This window comes from Panulirus ornatus, chromosome 4, assembly GCF_036320965.1.
Source record: "Panulirus ornatus isolate Po-2019 chromosome 4, ASM3632096v1, whole genome shotgun sequence".
In the NCBI taxonomy this organism is placed as follows: domain Eukaryota; kingdom Metazoa; phylum Arthropoda; class Malacostraca; order Decapoda; family Palinuridae; genus Panulirus; species Panulirus ornatus.
The window spans coordinates 57,255,728-57,276,118 of record NC_092227.1 but is presented as its reverse complement, the minus strand read 5'-3'; the positions used below and the strand labels follow the sequence as shown (position 1 = coordinate 57,276,118).

Here is a 20,391-nt window from a genome sequence, read left to right as displayed (position 1 = left end):
AGTGGAGAGGGTAATGGCCTTCCACCACGAGAGACCAACGCTGTAGCAGTGTTTATGCCGGATAATCTCTTGTGTGTAACGCATTTAGTTTTCCATTTTTAAAATCTGTGAACATCTACTTTATACTGTTATCAGCTGTTGCCACTTCCCCTCATCCATGAACTCGACATAGATCCATGTGAAATTACATGGAAGGTATCGCCTTATCCACAAACCTACATTTTCAATGTAGCTTAAAGAAAAAATGAAAGATAGAACAGAAGCCTCCCACCTGGAGGTGGGCGTGCGCAGAATGCAAGTGCTTCTCCACACATCCTGAACATCAGATGATGATCAGTTCAGGTGGCGAGATGTGCCTTGCTCACGTTCTCTCGTACACACAGCAGTCTACCAGCGCTGCATCGACCGTCAACCTTTTGTGAACATTAAGTGGGACCACTCGGTATGCTCACTATGTGGAGATCACTCAGTGGAGATTACTCAGAGGGGTTCACTATATAGAAACCACTCAGTGAGGATCACTGAGTGGTGATTACAGTGTGAGGATCAATTGGTGGGGATCACTTTTTGAGAGCCATTCAATGTGGATTACATTGATTGGGATCACTCAGTGGGGAACACTGAGTGGGGGATCACTATGTGAGGACCATTGAGTGAAAACACCGAGTGGAGGTTACTGAGAATAAATCAGTGGAGAACGCTGAGTGGGGATCACTGAGTGGAATTACTCAGTGGGGAACACTGAGCGCGATCACTCAGTGGTGAACAGTGAGTGGGGATCACTGAGTAGTAACCACTGAGTGGGATCACATAGTGTGCAACACTAAGTAGGATCACTCATTGGTGGATGCTGATTGGGATCACTCAGTGGAAAACACTGAATGAGGATCACTGAATGGGATCACTCAGTGAGGAGCACTGAGTGGGGATCACTGAGTGAGACTACTGAGTGAGATTACTCAGTTGGGAACACCGAATGGGAGTCACTGATTGGGATCACTCGGTAGGAAACACTGAGTGGGAATCATTGGGTGGGATCACTTAGTGGGGATCACTCACTGGGGTCATTTAGTGCAACTGCTCATAAGGACAACTCAGAGGACCATTCATTGAGATCACTCAGTTAGATTCACTCACAGCGAGCACTCAGATGGATCACTTAGAGCAATTACACACACATAAGAAAAAAAATGGCACATATATACAAGGTTATGACAATGGGCAACACGAGTGCAAAACTCGCTCCTTACCACACAGATAGTAATCACATCTACATTGATCATTTACCTAGCAAAGGGTAAAATGTACCTGACTATGTTTGCTGACGATACAAAAGTTTGCAAAAATTGCTAAATAACGAGGCGGTATGAATTACTACAGGGAGATCTGGACGAAGCGCAGCAGAGGTCAGGCACACGGCTCATGTACTCTTTAACTCTGGGATATGCAATGTCATGAAGACAGGAGTAATCAAAGGAGACCGTCAGTCTTCTACCGTAGGACGCGCGTTGAGAGTTACTTAGGTCAAGTTCGTTACGAGAACATCATGTGAGAAGGATCGTAGTTTCGGTGGATTTCGCTTAGTAAAACAATGGATGTGAGCGGGTGCCTTTCTTCGTCTGTTCCTGGTGCTACTCCACTAACGCGTGAAACGGGCGTTATCTATCTTCTTCCAAAACATCTTTTTATTCTCCCTAAAGTTTAATGGTACTCTCTCGCCCTAGCTCTCATTTGCTCTCTTTTTCAACCCTTGCACCTTCCTCTTGACCTCCTGCCTGCTTTCTCTCATATCTCTCTCAGTCATTTGCACTCCTTCCTTGTACGTATCGGCCAAACGCCTCTCTTTTCTCTTTCACTAACACCTTTACTTCTTCATCCAACCACTCATTACCCTTTCTAATCAGCCTATCTCTCACGTTTCTCATGCCACATGCATCTTTTGCACGTGCCATTACTGCTTCCCTAATTACATCTCATTCCTCACCCACTCGCCCTCACGTCATTTGCTCTCACCTTTCGCCATTCCGCACTCAATCTCTCCTGGTACCTCTTCACACAAGTCTCTTTTCCAAGCTCACTTACTCTCACCACTCTCTTCTCCCTGACATTCTTTCTTCTTTCTTGAAAACCTTTACAAATCTTCACCTTCGCGAGATAGTGATCAGACATCCCACTAGATGCCCCTCTCAGCACATACACATCCAAAACTCTCTCTTTTTACACGGCTATTAATCAACACGTAATCTATTAATGCCCTATGACCATTTCACCTGCTCACATATGTATACTTAGGTATACCTCTTTTTAAACCTGGTATTCCAATCACCAGTCTGTTTTCATCCCACAGATCCTCAAACTCTTCACCATTTCCATTCACAACACTGAATACCACATTTACACCAATTTACCCTCAACTGCCACATTACTCACCTTAGTATTTAAATCACCCATCACTAGTACCAAAGCTGCTGACACACTCACTCAGCTGCTCCCAAAACACTTGCCTCTAAAGATCTTTCTTCTCATGACCAGGTGCATAAGCACATATAATCACTCATTCTCTCCATCCACTTTCAGTGGAATAAAGAAAAACTAAAAATGACAATCCTACCTTATCAAGACTACATTAGAACGTGCCTCATTCATATTCAACAGAGGCAATATTTCATAGTCGAAATTGAAATTCTTCAGTTCGTAATTGGATATCCGAACGTTAAAACTTGCATTCAAAAACAACAGAGAGATCTGCTCTAAACCTTATAAAACGTATCTAAAAACACAACAATTCTGTTGATACGTTATAGTCACTTATAGTAGGTGTGTTGCTGTGGGACAGGAGGGACTCTAGTTTTAACATTTTTGTTATTTGATGAGTTATTGGCTAATACAGATAAGCATGCTGACGACACTGGGTGGTCATTGTCTTGAGCGCGATTCCTTATTGCTGAGAAAGGGGCTTGGTAATTTGGCAGTACGTTCATACTGATCGCCCAAGGTGTTTGTGAATGTGAGTCCTGATGTGTCGCTTTGCCCTGCCTATATATATAAAGCATTACAGCTGTCGTACTTATACTGGTAGGCAATTGACGACTGCAGCTCCCTAGGAATAGCATCCTTAAACTTTGAGAATGCTGGATTGATTTGCATTAAAATCTGCTCTAAGGAAGGGCGATTATACCCTTGTGAGATGTTGATCATTTCATTACTTGAAATTTGTCCACAGGTTAAAATGAGAGTAGCACTTGAAACAAGAAATACCATCAAGTCATTTTTCAAGTAAGACGTAAGATGCAACGCTTTGTACACTGGCAAAACAAAGCGGCATCTGAGGATGCACATTCACAAACACCGAAAGTGCTGCTTTCAACCACTGTGTTTGCTGAATTATTCCATATGTTAACAACCCTGTTGAAGATAAGATATTTCCCCTTATTCGAGATAAAACATTGGCCACGAGTTCATTTCTATCAATACGAGGGAAACGAGATGAACCAACCTTTAAATAGCTTGTTACATTGAGTTGATTGCAGCCTTTGATAATTCTGAATATCTTAATTAGACCATCTCTTAACCTTCTCTTTTCTAAGCTGAAGAGATCGAAGTCGTATATCCGGCTCTCATAAGATTTATTTCTCAGTCCTGGAATCATCTTGGAAGCTTAAAAGTGTACTCTCTCCATTCTGTCAGTGTCTTTTCTTTGAGTAGGCTGACCAAACCTGGACACACCAGTGAATTTTAAAGGTTAGGATGATTTCCCCAAACTTAAATTTGAAAGCCCTGTCTATGAAACCAAGAATTTTGTTCACTCCTTTTTTCTGCTTACTTGATTTAATTTCAGTAAACAATATTACGCCCAGTCTTTTACGTTATTCACCTTTGTGGCTCAGCAGAATTCATACTGTAGCTTGCCTTCTCGTTTTTGCCACCGATAGGGAAAACTTTACGCTTATCATTATCAAGATTCATTTGCCACGTATGAGCCCAGTTCGTCAGCTTGTTTATGCCAGTTTGAAGTTGCTGACTTTCAAAATTCAGCTGTAGGTTTATTTCTCAGCTTAGTATCACCTATGATATTCGATATCTTACAATGCAGCCCATTACCAATATTATTAATGAATTGTATAACAAAGAGGACCGGTCCAAAGGCTGATCCTTGTGGTACACCACTTGTTGTGTCTGACCTATTCTGAGGCCTGACAGTTAATCGCTTTTTATTTATTGCCAGTTGACCAATTTCCTAATCACCGACGAACAACCCCATCTACATTGTATGACCTAACTTTTCTTAGTAACCTTTGATCAAGTGGGGGTCAAGTGGTAGGTGGCAAGCAGGTTGTGGGCAGGTGGAGGACAGGTAGTTTACAGGTGTTGGGTAGACGGTCAGTTGGTAATTTGGTGGGTAGACAGTGGCTTGTATTTAGCAGGTGGTTGGTAGATGAATAACAGATAGTGGGAAAGTAGGAGAAAGGTAGTGGGCAGGCGGTGAGCGGGTTTTGGTCAGATGGTGGGAAGGTAGTGGGCTACTAGTTGGCAGGCAGTGGGCTAATAGTAGGCCAGTGGTAGTCAGGTGGTGGGTAAGATGTTGACAGGTGGCGGAAAACTATGAGACAGGCAGTGAGTTATAAGTGGAAAGGTAGAGTCAGATTATTGGCTAGTTGTGGGTCAGTAGTGAGCAGGTGGCGGGCAAGCAGTGGGCAGCAATGGACAGTCAGAGTGCAGATGGTGGGTAGGTGGCCTCACCTTGCTGCTTGCAGAGGGCTCGGGTTCGGTCATCCTGATGACTTCCGTGCTGTAGGTGTTGGCCTCCATCTCCTGTAACACAGAGATCAAAACCATGTTTATCAGTCTATATACATATTTCATTTAGATATCATCATAATCATATACGATCCTTATATGCATCACCCGTAGATATTATTCTTGTCATATCGAAAGTGTCATTTCTCCTCTAAAGATATAGGTCTGGTCGCGTGCGTCTCGTCACCAAATCACTTATAGATACCTTCCCGGCTGTAGTAAGTGTACATTGTCTGCTTTGCTTAGATACACAGTCTTGGTCGCGCATGACAAATCTACTGTATCTTTATATACCGTGCTGGTCGTATGTGTCATGTCCACTGTACCTGTATATACCAAGCTGGTCTTCTGTCCTTCCTGTTTACATTTCCCGTTAATGCGATACTGGTCGAACGTGTACCCTCCTTACTTTACTAGCATGTATCGTTCTGGTCGTCTTCTGTTTACTCGTGTATACGCCGTACTGGCTGAATGTGAGTCCTCATATGAAACGCATGATAATCCTGTAACCTGAGACATAGAAATATGCTATTGTGACTCAGAGCAACAGAGTGGTCGCAGTGTCCTTTTTTTTTTCTTTTGCATATGTCATGTTTGACTCACAAAAGCATACAATTTTTGCTGCTCAGTAAAAATTTGCTGATTTGGTTTCTCCATAAACATATTGAATCAATGGTAGCAGGTGAGGCACGGACAAAAAATATTTACCAATCATGACCGTCTTAGAACGAGAAAGAATAAAAGAAAAATTGAATTGGTCTCCTCAGGTGTCTGGAAACCCGACTCTAAAAGGCGGAGAGGTTATAGGAAGAGGAAAAAACCAAAAGTCGGAAGGGAATTCCACAGTTCCGTCGCCAAAGAAGGGAGGTTTTATGATGGTTGTTCCTTGTGTAGCTGGCCTCCACCTAAAAGCCATAGGAAGTAGCAGCCAGATGCATGCCATGGGTTTAGGCCAAAAGGACTAGGCCACACGTAGACAGCAAGCGGGAGCAGTAGCTGAAATAGCACCTTTAGAACAGAGAAAGGGAAGCAACATTAAGGACGATAGAAAAGGATGGATGAAATGAGGTGATAACTGGAGAGTTGAGGAGATAGGATGGCAAGCTTTCCATTTCATTTTTGGGATGAATGAGCCAGTTTAGATAAGGAAGAGATGCTTGCAAAAAAAAAAAAAAAATCATGGACACACCAATAGAGAACCAGCTTTTAGGAAACAGATTTTGTGATGTTCATCAAGCGGGATTTCCCGAACATAGAGGAAGACATGGTTATATCCAACATGTTTTTTCGTTACTGCAGAGTTCAACTGAGGTTTTAGATCAGCTAGTAGGATATGAGAGAGATTTAGAGAGATGCAGTCAAAAATTGCTTATTGGCACAGTTGAACTAACAAAATCTAACCCAATTACTGCTTCCTCGTCGTGTTGAATTGGACAGATGTTCAGAGTAAACAAGAGAGAGGAAAGTGAACTGAGAAGTGTAAAGTGGAACAGTTTAAGTAAGAATGACTAGAGTTGGAGGTTGAAGTAGGATCATTTACAGAGAGAAGAAGGAGGGTAAGTAGTAGGACGGAACCCTGGGAGACACTAATTCTGGTAGGATAAGATGTCGTTCCAGCAACGACTACTAGAGTGGAATGAACGGAAGGAAACCAATGCTTCAGACAACAGAAATAAACAGATTAAGCAAAGGAAGGAAATTTGGTAAGCAAAGACTTGCACTAAATCCTGTCAAAGCTCTAAACATGTCGAAAACCAAGACAAAAGATTCACCAAACTCTCTAAGACTTGAGGACCCAATGTGCGTCACATAGCAGAGATGATAAACTGGAAATAAACCGAACAGATGATCTTCAAGATGGGAATGACATTTTAAGTGTTTAGATTTGTGAGAGTCAAGGAGAGTTTTAAAGACTTTGGAGACTGCAAGAGTAAGAACGTTCGCAAGGTCAATCTCCTTTTTAGATATAAGATGAAGCAGGACATTCCTCCATGTAGAAAGGGAAGTTCTGATTCTCAGACAGCCGAAGTGGGCGAGAAAAGTTCGAAACTGGTCCGAGGCACACTATTATAGAACACAAGACATAGACCGCCTTATTCCCCTGTAGCTGGGAGAAAATTTGAAAGATTTTGCATGGGGAAACAACGGGAGAGGAGATAGGTTCTGTTGGAGAGAGTGAGGGGAGGAAGGGGGAGGGAAGGCCTAGAAACGAAATCATCCAGAGTAGAGTGAGAGGAAAGTCGGATACAGAGAAGATAGGCTTTCTCAGCTGGGGTGTTAGATTGTCAATTCGGATAGCCTACTTCGCCACTTGAATGCCACTCGCTTGTCTTGTGGCCGTCGGCGAGACTGGTATCCATGCGCTAACATGATTGTGCTGTGTGCTCTAATTCTACCTAGCCATCTTCTGCACGGTATTCTGAAACATCTGAGGGTATTCTGGAGACCAAGTTATTTCCTTATCTAATAAGGATCTTTCCTAGATCTATTAACCGATGTTACGTAGCCCATATTGACATTCAGTCGTTCCTTTATTAGCCGAAAGGCTAACTACCTATTCCTGGTTATCATTTATGCCATTTTTACCTAAGATTCTAACTAGATGATTGGTTGATAGTCGTTCTATTTCTTTTGTTTTATAAACTGGTGTATCATTTACCAGCAACTTCTTGTAGCTCTCGGTGATCAGAAATACCGACTGTCGGCTTAAGTCTTTCATTACTCTTGGAAAAAATTCATTCGGGCCAGATGATTACTCGGATTAATTTCTTCAATATCTAAGTATCTCATCGCTCAGAATATTACGTATGGGATACCTAACTTTTCCTTTATCTGACCTTAATATGAGTTTTGTGCTTGTGGTTTATGATATATCTTGATGGTGAACACTGAATCAAATATTTCGTTTGATATTGAAGTCATAATTTTGTTGTCATATTTCCAAGGCGCCATTTTCGGTAGACAGTGGGCTTATTGTGTTGAAGTTTCTCTTGCTTCTCATGTACCTGAAGAATTCCTCCGGATTTTCTTTAACACTGTGAGAAATTCTCTTTTCACCCATGCTGTTCAACTGACTCTCATTTACTTCGTACAACACCTCTGTAATCTAGTATACATGACGTGGTCCTATGGATTGTCACTTTTGGATTTCCTGTATCCCCCATTCAACGGTTAATCAAATCTATGTATTCTTCGTTCATCCAACCTGACTTTTCTTTCACTTTACTCTTACTTTTCTCTCTGGGAACATCATCTCTCTCATTGGTGAATATTACATTTTTGAAATCACTCCACCTTTCATCATTCGTATCTATGTCTAAAAGCCTGATTCAGTTTATGTTGCTCCGGACTCAATTTGACCGATTTTAGCTGATATGTACTTTGGTATCAAATCATGATCTTCAAAACGTAAGCCAAAGTTAACAGTGAATGTGATTATACTGTGATCAGTGTTACCCAGCTGATCACCGACGTCATAGAAGCTTATCTAATTTCTATCTCATGATAGCACTAAGTTTAATACATTCTTACCTTGAGTTGGTTCATGCATCGTTTGATTTAATGCCCATAACTCCTCTGGCCATGAAACAACACGGATGAAACTCTCTAATGCGTCACGCAGCCCATTAAGATCCTCCCTTTTAAAGTTAGAGATAATAATACTGATTCTAGTACAGTCGGTTTTGATATTTACGTCGAACCTAACCATGTTAGGGTCACGAGTGCCTTAGATGTTCATCAACACCCAGGATTAGTCACTTAGAACTCCTGGGTTGCAAGAACTAAATCAATTATGTTAGCTTTCCTCGTCAGCTCGGTGGCGGTTTGGTAGAGAAAATTGTTTTCGACAACGTTGATAAGTCTAATAGATTCACTGTCTACACTTGAGATAGTTTGTCAGTTAATTTCTGGAAGTTTAAAAAACCCCGAAGAATGATCGAGTCTTTATCCTATATTGTTCGTTTGTAAACTCTCGTATATGACAGTGTCGGTATCTGTTGGCTGACTATGGCATTTATAGATGACACTTATGCAAAGTTTGGAAGACTCTTAGCTAATCTGAACACACGTGTTCAATAGCGACAGGGGTGTTGTAGTCTAAATTTCGATGGGGTTTAAGTTAGATTCTACACAGAGTGCAGTTCCGCCTCCTCGACCTTCTCCGTTCCTCACAAAATAATTTGTAGTCTGGTAGATTGCACTCGTTAATTAGATCGTTGGTTTTCGTGTTCAGAAATGTTTTTTGTTAAACCAATAGCTGCTCTAATTTACTAATTTATACCAATATTCCTCTCCTCCAAATCACGCATGTTAAAGTTACAGAGGAATTAGAGTAAGACTTTACGTTTCGTCACAAATGAAATATACCACTACATTGAAGACATCTTACAAAAGCAAGAACGATTAACGATTAAACTAGTCGGTACATACCTAAGAGAAGCAGTCTATTGAAACATGACAGAGACTGGAAGACAACGATGATATAAACTACAGACAAAACCGAGATCTCGACAACAATACAAACATGGAACGCCCTTGGTTCTCTCGAAGCCTCATAACTACCAAGAAGTCATTCATCGAAATGTTTACCTTAGCTTAGTGAGGCTCCTTCACAACACCAGAGATAGATACTGCACTAATACATGTATACCCACAGTCTGCCCCAGGCATATAAATATGGCACCAAAAACACGCTTCCAGATGGTCGTCCACAAGCGTAAAGAATTACACCATACATGTGTACACACTTAAGTAGTTATTTCCTTCACAAATATCTTTTCCCTTGTCCCACCTGTTCTTCCTCTCCTCTGACAACCCTAGAAAACAAAAATAAACTCGATGCTGCTTCCCTGCGTCGCCATCACTAACTTTCCCGATACCCCTGGTGCTTTCTTCTGACAGTAGAAATGCAAATGAATGCAGAACACTTCTAGTAGGAGCCTCTAACTGTCCGCTGGAGAAACGTCTAGACTCTGGTATCATTACCGAGAGTCTGGAAATGACTCCCAATCACCCCACTCCACAAAGGTGGGAGCGAAGCAGTCCCAAAAAAACTATCGACCGATAGCATTAAGATGGAACACTATCTAAATCTTCGTAAGAGTCCTAAGAGGCGAACTGACTGAATTCATGGAAATGAACACTCTACGTAACTCAGGACATTATGGTTTCAGGGCGGGAAGGTCTTGCCTCTTTCAGTTGCTTGACTATAATGATAGGATTGTTGAAGCTCTGGAAACAGAAAATACTGACGCGATTTACACATCTTTGCAAATACATTTAACAAATGTGATCATGGTGTCATAGCACATGCAAAAAATGAGAATACCTGGAAAAATTGGGAAATGGATATGCAAACTTTTAACTGATAGATCACAACATGTAGTTATATACTATGCCATATCCAGTGCTCCCACGGTAAAGAGAACTCACTTAAGCAATAACTTCTTTCACACCCCTCCTGTTCCTCATCCGTACATTTAACATTAAACATGAGCCACAGTTTCATATCATTCTTTGCACATGAGACAAGAATAAGTATGAAAAATACTTCGATAGAGGATGCTGAAAGGCTACAGAAATGAAGTCTTAAATTGGGTAATCGAGAACATGTTTTTCAGTGGAGGCAACTTTCATCTCGTCCAGTATGGAGAAAATAATGAGAAAATTTATACAAAACATCGGACAGACACACACGTTATCAAAAACCAGTTGAATAACGTGAAAGTCCTTTGAATAACAATGTCTAACGACGTAACCTTCAGTGAACGCAATATAACAACGGTTGTTTCATGCAGAAGGATGTTAGGCTGGATCCTGCGGACCTTCAAGATAAGGGAAGAAGATCCAATGATAAAATCTTTCATGAACCGAATATTGCTGCATTCTACGATCACCCTAGAAGGCGGACGAGATTGAAGAATTAGAAAGCGTTGAGAAATCTTTCACAGGCCATAGTAATATGGTAAATGAACTAAACTATTGGGAACGGCTGAAATCTCGGAGGCTATATTCTCTGACTTTATGGAGTGTAAACAGTGGAGAAAGGTATATCATCATCAATACCCGGAAAATCGTGGAAGGTATAGTTCCAACTTATATTCGGAAATAACATCCTACTGGCACGACAGGTATGGAAGACTTTGTAGAATGCTACCTCGAAATTCCAAAGGTGCGATATACACAAAAAGAGAGAACCTTTAACATCCACGGCCTAAGACTCTTCAACATCTTGCCTGCTATTGTTAGAAACTTCATAGGTTTATCAACAGAGAAGCTTGAAAGTTCGCAGGACAAGTACTTACAAAGTGAACTAGAACAGTCAGGCTATGGAGTCTATGTGGACCTGAGGGCTAAAGTCTACAACAGCTCGGTTGACCGACGATGCACCTCAATAGCCTGGGCACAGCCCGAGCTGTTGGGGGGGGTGAAGACATGCTTGCTGCTTATTGCGACGTGCCACCTACTACTGCTAAACTTCAACAAATCTCTTCTCATAGCCTAATCCAGAAATAGAAAAAAAGTCACATTTACCTTCATTCCTGGGTAGAAACTTTTCTTTGAGCCTCAATAAGTATTCACTAACAGCAGGCGGAATGGATCAATGAAAGCATTCGACCATAGTACTCGATCTCACGGTAAGAGAGCGCTCAACAGAAACATTCTTCTGTGACCAAGGTTAGGGTGTGACTGGTGCTGTAGGACAAGCAAAGTGAAGGAGGCGCACCCAGGAAGACAAAGTGAGGGAGGCAAGGCAGCGAAGGCACACTGAAGGATTCACAGTAAGGGAGGCAGAGTGAATAGGTAAAGAAAACGCAATGAAAGGAGCATAGTGAAGGAAAAGTAAGGGAAGTCAGTGGGAAGTCAAAGTTAAGAGAGAGCAATGGGGGAGTATAGTGAGGGATGCCTAGTGAGGGAACTAAAGATAAGAAAGCTTAGTGAGGGAAGCACAATAAGGGGAGCAAAAAGAGGGAAGTACAGTGAAAGAGGAACAGTGACGGAGACACTGCGGGGAATTTAGTGAGGGAGTCACTGTGAGGGGAGCACTGAGGCACATTGAGAGGATAAGTTATGCTAAAGAAATCATGATGGAGGAGTCATAGTAGGGATGGGAGATTGAAAAGACCGACAGTGTATCAGTTATAATGTGGGAGCCATAATGGGAGAATCAACTGGAGAAGCACGGTAGGAAAGGAAGAGCAGGGAGGTAGATTGGGGAAATCACAGTGTGCGGTCAGAATAGTGTAGTCACTATTGGGAAACACAGCGAGAAAAGCAGCTGAGGAGGAATACTTAGGGAACTGTACCTACAAAGGCACAGACGAGGACTTGAACTGATTAAACTGAAGAAAGGTAGATACTGCTGAATCTAAAAGAGGAACAACATTGAGGAAAGTGGTACAGGATAAGCAGAGGATAGCCACAGTGGAGGGAGTATCGTAGGTGACGAACACTATAGCATATACAATGAAGAAGGTACACAGTCACAGTGGTGCGGGCAGGACGCAATGAAGGGGATATATATTGGGAGTGAGAAAGGAGGGGTTAGAGTAAGATAAACGTTCTTACTTTGCTAGAACTAGGAAAACGTTTTGTCCAAGAGAGGTGAAAGGGTGAATGTGGGAAGTGCAGGATTTCCAATGGATGAGGTAATGTAGGTGGATGAGGTACAATTGTGAATGAGACGAAGAAGGTGGAAGGGAATGCACAGAGGAAATCGCAGTAAGGAGCTGCACGGAGGAGAGTCAGTGGAAAAGTAAGCGGGGAGGTACAGTGGAGGGACACAGTTGAGAAACTTCAGTCGGGGGACACAGTTGAGAAACTTCAGTGGGACAAACACAAGATGGCAGACGACATGAGGAGTCTGTAGAAAAAATACAGCCGACTCAGTAAGGAGAGCACGGTGAAATAAGTACAACAGAGGAATCTCTGAAGAGACACCTGGAAAATATGGAAGCATACTGGAGCAGACAAGTAGGCAAGGTACTGCACTGGACAGAAAACACAGCGAGGTACATTGAGAGACGAAAAATACATGGTAGATGGTGGAAGACACGGTGGGTTGACATATAAAAGAAGACATCGTTGGTAAGACACAAGCGTGCAGGCAGGGAAGGCACATAAGAGACATTACCTACGAGAAAGTTAGAACCTCTTTCACTTAGTCAACAGATGAGAAAACTGGTGAAATACTCGAAGGATTTAATAGAGAGAAGACTAGAACCTGTGTGAATTTCGTGAAGATTCAGAGGTTGACATGCCATACAGAGGAGGAAATTCATGACACATATTGACTTAGTATCTATATCAAAAGAAGCATCTTCAATGATGTGCTATCACTATCGCTTGTTGTCTTATCTTTGCCGTAATCTTCTTATCTTCCACATCGTTATCCTTAATAGTGTATTACTTACCAAGCCTTGAATCACTTGATGACTGTGAACGGTTCTTTGCAGATTGGTCTGGAGAAGACCTCTACTTCTCTGGGAAAACACTGTCCATCGTTATCGGACTAAATGTGTTGTGATATATTTCCCGCGCACTGTAGCGTGTCACTGGTTTAAGAATCCCACACAGCCTCGATACCAAGCGGCAAACTTTCTCGATAAAGTGTCGGTGAACTCTTGTATAACGTCTTGTACAGTATATCTTGTATACTATAAAAAGAATTGCCGGACACCTTGAGACTTTCACGGAATGATGACACAAGTAAAGTTTAACTCTGCACAGTATCGGGTTAATGTATTCTTATGTTTAAATGTATTTTAAGATCTCAAATATTATACATTATGAATCACTGGCGAAGGAAGATAAGATATACCAGAAGGACGAAGTTCCAGGTAAAGGACCGTCTGCCACAAGACGGACTGGAGGGAGGTGACCGCAACGGGTAGCGGAGGCGGCGGCGTCTTGGCCCAGTTTGAGTCTCCAAGACGCTGGCAACCGCTGCCAGCCGTCGCTGCGTCGACGTCACCCCGACCTCCACCAGGTCTCAACACAAGTCTTCTTCGTTTTCTAGTGATGTGCTTGAGTGAAGAGAATTTCAAAACATGCGTAAGTTGATAATGCAGGCACGTTGAACTAAATGAAGAATTCAAGCGCTAGTTAAGTAAGAGGTCTAGGCAATGGTAATACATATCTCTATAAACATCCTCACTCTTCTTAGCACGATCACGTGTGTGTATTTCTTTTATGCACATACGCTCATAGAGCGACATTCACAAATATAAGACATTTGCTTACACACACACACACACACACACACACTTATACAAAGATATATTTCAGTAATGATATGATAAAAAAGATTTGAATTCTAATGCATTCAAATATATATATATATGTATATATATATATATATATATATATATATATATATATATATATATATATATATATATATATATATATACATATATATATATATATATATATATATATATATATATATATATATATATATATATATATATATATATATATATATATATATATATATATATATATATATATATATATATATATATATATATATTTCCCTGGGGGTAGGGGAGAAAGAATACTTCCCACGTATTCCCTGCGTGTCGTGGAAGGCGACTAAAAGGGGAGGGAGCGGGGGGCTGGAAATCCTCCCCTCTTGTTTTTTTTGTTTAATTTTCCAAAAGAAGGAACAGAGAAGGGAGCCAGGTGAGGATGTTCCCTCAGAGGCCCAGTCCTCTGTTCTTAACGCTACCTTGCTGATGCGGGAAATGGCGAAGTTTGAAAAAAAAAAGAAATATATATATATATATATATATATATATATATATATATATATATATATATATATATATATATATATATATATATATATATTTATATATATATATATATATATATATATATATATATATATATATATATATATATATATATATAAATATATATATATATATATATATATATATATATATATATATATATATATATATATATATATATATATATATATATATATATATATATATATATATATATATATAGTATAAACAAACACGCAGAATTATGATTCAAAGTCCTACTGTATTCATTAAGAATTCCCATGTCCTTAAGATGGGCTAGCAATTGACATCTATTAACTAGCTGGTATCTATCTATAAGAGCAGTTCTTCTCTTGTTTGTTACAGTATGAAATACACTGACCTTGGTATGTACAGCATGCCCCTGAGCCTGAAGCCATCCGAAAGAGCGACTCAATTTCTTCGGAATAACAGCAGAAGCAGATGATGGAAGCACATGATTCTTCCCTCTGTCGTAACTATTCTACAGATATCAAAATTCACAAAGGATACAGCATGTACAATGGTTGTTTGTCGTGATCAATGATAGGAGAACTCCCTGTAAATGCCTGAAGGGACGCAACAATTCAAAATTATTTCTTACCTTTGTAGGTGTTCCGGGAATTGGAGAAGAAGCAGGTAAACCTGTACCAAACTGATGAAGTCTGGAAAAGTTTTAAGATTTGGAAAGGGTATTAGAATCTATGAATGGGTCTTAGACCTTTATAATGAATTTAAGAATCTCTTCAAAGCATTTGGAAACGCCTAGCACGCTTGAGACACCTATGAAGGACTTAAACTTTTCCTGAGTAACTTGAAAAACCCTAGAGGCGATTAAACAAACTTGGAAGAAAGACGCCAGAAATTGTCATTCTACATGACACTTCTCTCAAGGAGTGTAAACGTCTTAATGATACTATAGCATTGTCACAGATCTTAAACTTTTTCTTTTTGATTTGCCCAAGAACTCTTAAAGGATCCTAACTCATCCTTCGAGGACTTTAGAAATCAATAGAAGAGTAAGGCAAAGATACACTTTAATAACCTTCAGGATATTTCGTATTGTACTTAAGTACTCTGCTCTGGCTGTATTGAACAGCCTGAATGGAGCAGGCTGACTGCTATAACGTGGAGTTTGGCTCGCCATTGACCCACTCCTGAAGCAAGAGGCTGAGTGCATTCGTATGGAAGCTGGCCTGGTAGTTATCTGGGCAAGTGGTGTGGGGTTGAACCCCGTACTTAAGAATTGGGAAATGTAAATACTTGGAAGTCAATTTTGCGATGGGATGAAGTCAAAATGTATTGAGCAAGTTAGGTCGCTTGAATGTTGGCAGACCCGTGCAGTGGTAGTGGTGGTAGTAGCTGGAGGAGGATGTAGCTGATCTTAGCGATGGTGGTAGCTGGAGGAGGATGTAGCTGATCTTAGCGATGGTGGTAGCTGGAGGAGGATGTAGCTGATCTTAGCGATGGTGGTAGCTGGAGGAGGATGTAGCTGATCTTAGCGATGGTGGTAGCTGGAGGAGGATGTAGCTGATCTTAGCGATGGTGGTAGCTGGAGGAGGATGTAGCTGATCTCAGCGATGGTGGCAGCTGGAGGAGGGTGTAGCTGGTCCTTGTGGTGACGGCAGCTGGAGGAGGCTGTAGCAGACACTTGTGTTGATAAAAGATGCAGGAGGGTGTAGCGGATCGTAGTGATAATGGCAGCTGGAGGAGGGTGTAAAAGGTCTTAACCACGATGACAGCTGGAGGAGTGTAGAAAATCCTTGTGGTGATGGCTGCTGCAGGAGGGTAACAGCTGGGTGACAGCTGGAGGAAGGTGAGTCGGGAAAATGGTTCACTTCAGGAGGTAATGTTTGGTTAGAGAGAGACATCACACAAAAGGTGATATTAAGTAGTGAAACTCTAGTGATGCAAAGAGAGGACATCCTTGGGGAATAAGGACCTATAGAACAGCAGGGAGAATAACTACCACAGATCAGGTGACTTTCAACGTAGTGAGCGCATGGGAGGTATAATCATGTACACCGCTCTTTAAAGGAGGCTGTGCATGTATGTCATTCAATATGGAAGGCGGTGTTCAGAATGAATTCAGCGTGAGTCATTCCGATGTGGGTAGAGCTTCTCGTGGCCCGCGCTGGCCAACCCCTGCTTGACCTGATACTGGCGAGTGTTGACGGACTGGATCACTCAGCCTATACTGCTCAAGACTGGCCTGGAGGAGATCTGTCGCAGTAAAGCCTTGTGTCGAAGAGTCTCCTCCTTCCCCACCCGCTGTGTGTTGGGGGTGGGGATGTGAAAGGCCGGCCTCCTCTGTGGTTGGTCCTTACCCACTGTGTGGCGCTCCCGCTGCGGCTTCTTCTGTGCTTCCAACGGCCTCCAGTGTGGTTGGTCCTCATCCATTGTGCGAGGCAACCTTCATTCCCACCTCCTCTGAGGTAATTCTCAGCTGACCTCCACCTTTGGTTGTTCTTCAACTGGTGGTGAGCAATATCTTGTTCGATGCTCTGCCTTATACACGCTTTTCGTCGCCTTGTTCTTCATAACCTGTCGTTTCTCGTCCCTGTTCTTCATTTTTTCATTCGTTGTTTTTCTCGACAAACTCTTCATACTTTTTTGTTCTACTTTCTTTTTTTCTTGCAAGTGGCCGTTCTTCGTCTTGTTCTTCATTGAGCGTTGATCTTTTTCCTGGTCTTCATCTATGGTTATTTTTTGTCCTGTTCTTTATTTGTGATTGTTTCTTGTCCTGTTCTTTATTTGTGATTGTTTCTTGTCCTGTTCTTTATTTGTGATTGTTTCTTGTCCTGTTCTTTATTTGTGATTGTTTCTTGTCTTGTTCTATATCTATGATTGCTTCTTGTCCTATTCTTCATCTGTGCTTTTTCGCCCTGTTCTTCAGCACCGGTTGTTTTTTTGCCTTGTTCTTCATTTGTGTTAATTGTTCACCCTGTTCATAATCTGCGTTTTTTTCGTCCTATTTTTGTCTAGTTGTTTTTAGCCCTGCTCTCAATGTAGCTGTTTTTTTTTTCGCCACTTCATCTTTCTTCTTTTCGTCGTGTGCTTAATTTGTGGTTGTTTTTCGTCCTGTCTTTAAACTGTGGTTGTTTTTCGTCCTGTTTTTCATTTGTTTTTTCGCCCTGTTCTGCATCCGCGACTGTTTTTCGCCCTATTCTTCATTTAAAGGTCATTTTTTTGCATTGTTCTTCATTTGAAGTTGTTCCTCCTCCTACAGACCATACACTTACAAACATCTATGGCTTACTACTGGATGTGTGTCGCTCTCTTATTGTCGCTGGATGTATGTCACTCTCTTATGATTACTGGATGTGTGTCATTCTTATAGTTACTGGGTGTGTCACTCTCTTATAATTACCGAATGAGTGTCACTCATATAATTACTGGATGTGTGTCGTTCTTATAGTTACTGGATGTGTGTCACTCCCTTATAATTACCGAATGTGTGTCGCTCTCTTGCTGTTTTATTGTTGCTGGATGTGTTATCGCGTTCTTACTGTTACTGGATATATGCTACCTTCTCACTGTTTCTGAATATGTATCACTCTCTTACTGTTCTTTGTTGTGTGCTGCTTTCCTACTGTTCCTGGCCATGTACAACATTCCTACCGTTCGTGGCTATGTTCCACTCTCCCACTGTTACTGGCTGTGTACTATTTTCTTGCTTTTAGTGGCTGTGTGCTACTTTCTTACTGTTACTGGTTGTGTTCCACTCTCCTACTTTTACTGGCTGAGTACAACTATCATACCGTTACTCGCTTTTTATCCTCCTATTTTCTTTCTCTTTGTCTGTCTGTCTGTCTCCCACTCTCTGTACGTGACCCAGTCATCACATGAGAGCTCCTCACTACCCAGGATCTGCTCAGTCATCCAGCTGCTGCCGCCTCACGGCCACAGATTTTAGAACCTCTCAAAAGATGGCTGCTGTTCAAGAGTCATCACTCTAGTCAAGAGCAGGTCACCATTCAAAAACCAGTCGTCCGAAAGCTACTCTCCATCCCCATCATAGTTGCCACCTGCCATGGTTACCACCCAAAAGTTTGTATCCATCTGAAAGCTGGTCAACACTTAAGAAACACCATCATCAAAGAGCAGATGTTCTCGAAAGAGCTGGCCATGATGCAACAAGCATTAACCATTACAGAGCTCGTAATCCGTGATCACTAGTAGAGGTAGTCATTATACAAGAGCTGGAGATCATTCCTTAGCCTTAGTGCGATACAACAGTGAGTTGTTATTCCAGATGGAGATACTACCCAACAGCTAGCTGGCTGTTTCTCTCCCTCTCTTAGAAGTCAACACTTCAAGAACCAAAGAGCAATTCGTTCCTGAAAACTCAGCTATCGCCCAGGTATTGTTTAAGTATATGAGAGCCGTCCGCGCTGCCCAGAGCGCTCCTTAAGCCTCCTTGTTCATTTTTTTCTTCTTTTCTCTTTGATCTCCAATCCCACTGAGACCTCCAGCAGGTCACGAACCTTACAAAGGCTTCTTGTACTGGAGGGATCAAAATGTTCCATCCTCTCACTCCAGCGGCCAAAAAATGGCAAAAGACTGGACACGACGGTGGGTGCATTCATTAGAGTGACGGAAATAATGATGGAGTTGTTGGTGAAGATGATCTAGATACTGGCGGAGTTGTGGATACAAGTGAGAGAATTAATGAAAGCGATCTTAGTGTTGATGAAAGATTCCGTTGGAGTTTCTGGAGCTGGTGAGACCGCAGGAGTTACTAGTGTTGGTGAGAAATGTTGATGGAATCTCTTGTACGACTGAGAGGAGCGTGATGGAAATGCAGATGTTGATGACCCATACTGTCAGAGTTACTGAGACACTGAAGAGAGGCGTCTGATAGTGAGAGATATATACACTGGTTTGTGTGTACACCTGGTAGAAATTCTGATAGAGCTCTCACCAACAGCAGTCGAGAGAGGAGCACCATCGGGGAAATAACTTATACTAGAAATGTGACTAAAACTCAAAAGGCCAACGCTCACCGGGGTGAAGAACTACTCTCGCTCTTAGGAAAGTTCTTGAGCTCAGTCTTTGAACTCCGAGTTGTAGATCAAGAGGAATGTCATCAATTTTGACCAAGATCTATTTAATCATGCCATTAATTTTGAACCAATAAATGACAAGACACATGAATGTATTGAGAGATCCACAAATTCGGCGTAGGATCAACAAAACGAATGCTTTCACAAGTTTGGTTGGAATTCACCATGACGAAGATCAGACGCCGATGTATGGGACATATGAATGGACATACGTGTAAACGATGTGATTGAGCTGCTCTGCTCTGAATAGGATTGATCACTTGAGTGATCTGCCCATTTTTAATCTGTGGCTGAGCGAAACTAGTGACCAGGAATCAAATCAAGATTCGGACGAAAGGAATGGAAACGGAATGGAAATGGACTTAGACATTCCCCTGTGATATTTACATGGGGCATTTATTTTGCTGTCAAATACTTGCGGAGGATCCTATCAGATGGCAGATGAAACGCGATAAAACCACACGTCAAGAACCTGTCATCAAGCAATGTTTCTCCCTCATAGGGTTTCAATGTCTGACATTGAGTACGCTTGGCAAAGAATCTTTAGGGGCATAGAGAGAATGATTATGCTTACGAGTTGGGGTCATAAAAAATATTTTTAAAGTTGAAACGAAAATTCGCGAATAGATCCTTTGCTTCTTTTTTTTCTGACTTCATGGCGATCTTTTCGCATCATTCTCAGATATCGTCAGAGAAATAATATTTCAGGA

At 41.5% G+C, this 20,391-nt stretch overlaps 1 protein-coding gene across 2 annotated transcripts in view; it reads right to left on the bottom strand.

Annotated features, from left to right (window-relative positions):
- LOC139766377 (excitatory amino acid transporter-like) overlaps positions 1 to 13,761 on the bottom strand; it is a 38,541-nt gene extending 24,780 nt beyond the window's left edge. The window contains exons 1-3 of one of the 2 annotated variants that reach the window (XM_071694945.1): positions 13,619 to 13,710; positions 13,212 to 13,454; positions 4,741 to 4,812 (exon numbers count right to left, since the gene is read on the bottom strand). In XM_071694945.1, coding sequence (XP_071551046.1) covers positions 4,741 to 4,809 — 69 coding nt within the window. In that variant the 5' untranslated portion in view covers positions 4,810 to 4,812; positions 13,212 to 13,454; positions 13,619 to 13,710. Of the gene's footprint in view, positions 1 to 4,740; positions 4,813 to 13,211; positions 13,455 to 13,618 lie in introns of both variants that reach the window. The other variant, XM_071694954.1, reaches the window with a different exon arrangement.
- Between the last annotated feature and the right edge of the window lie 6,630 nt (positions 13,762 to 20,391).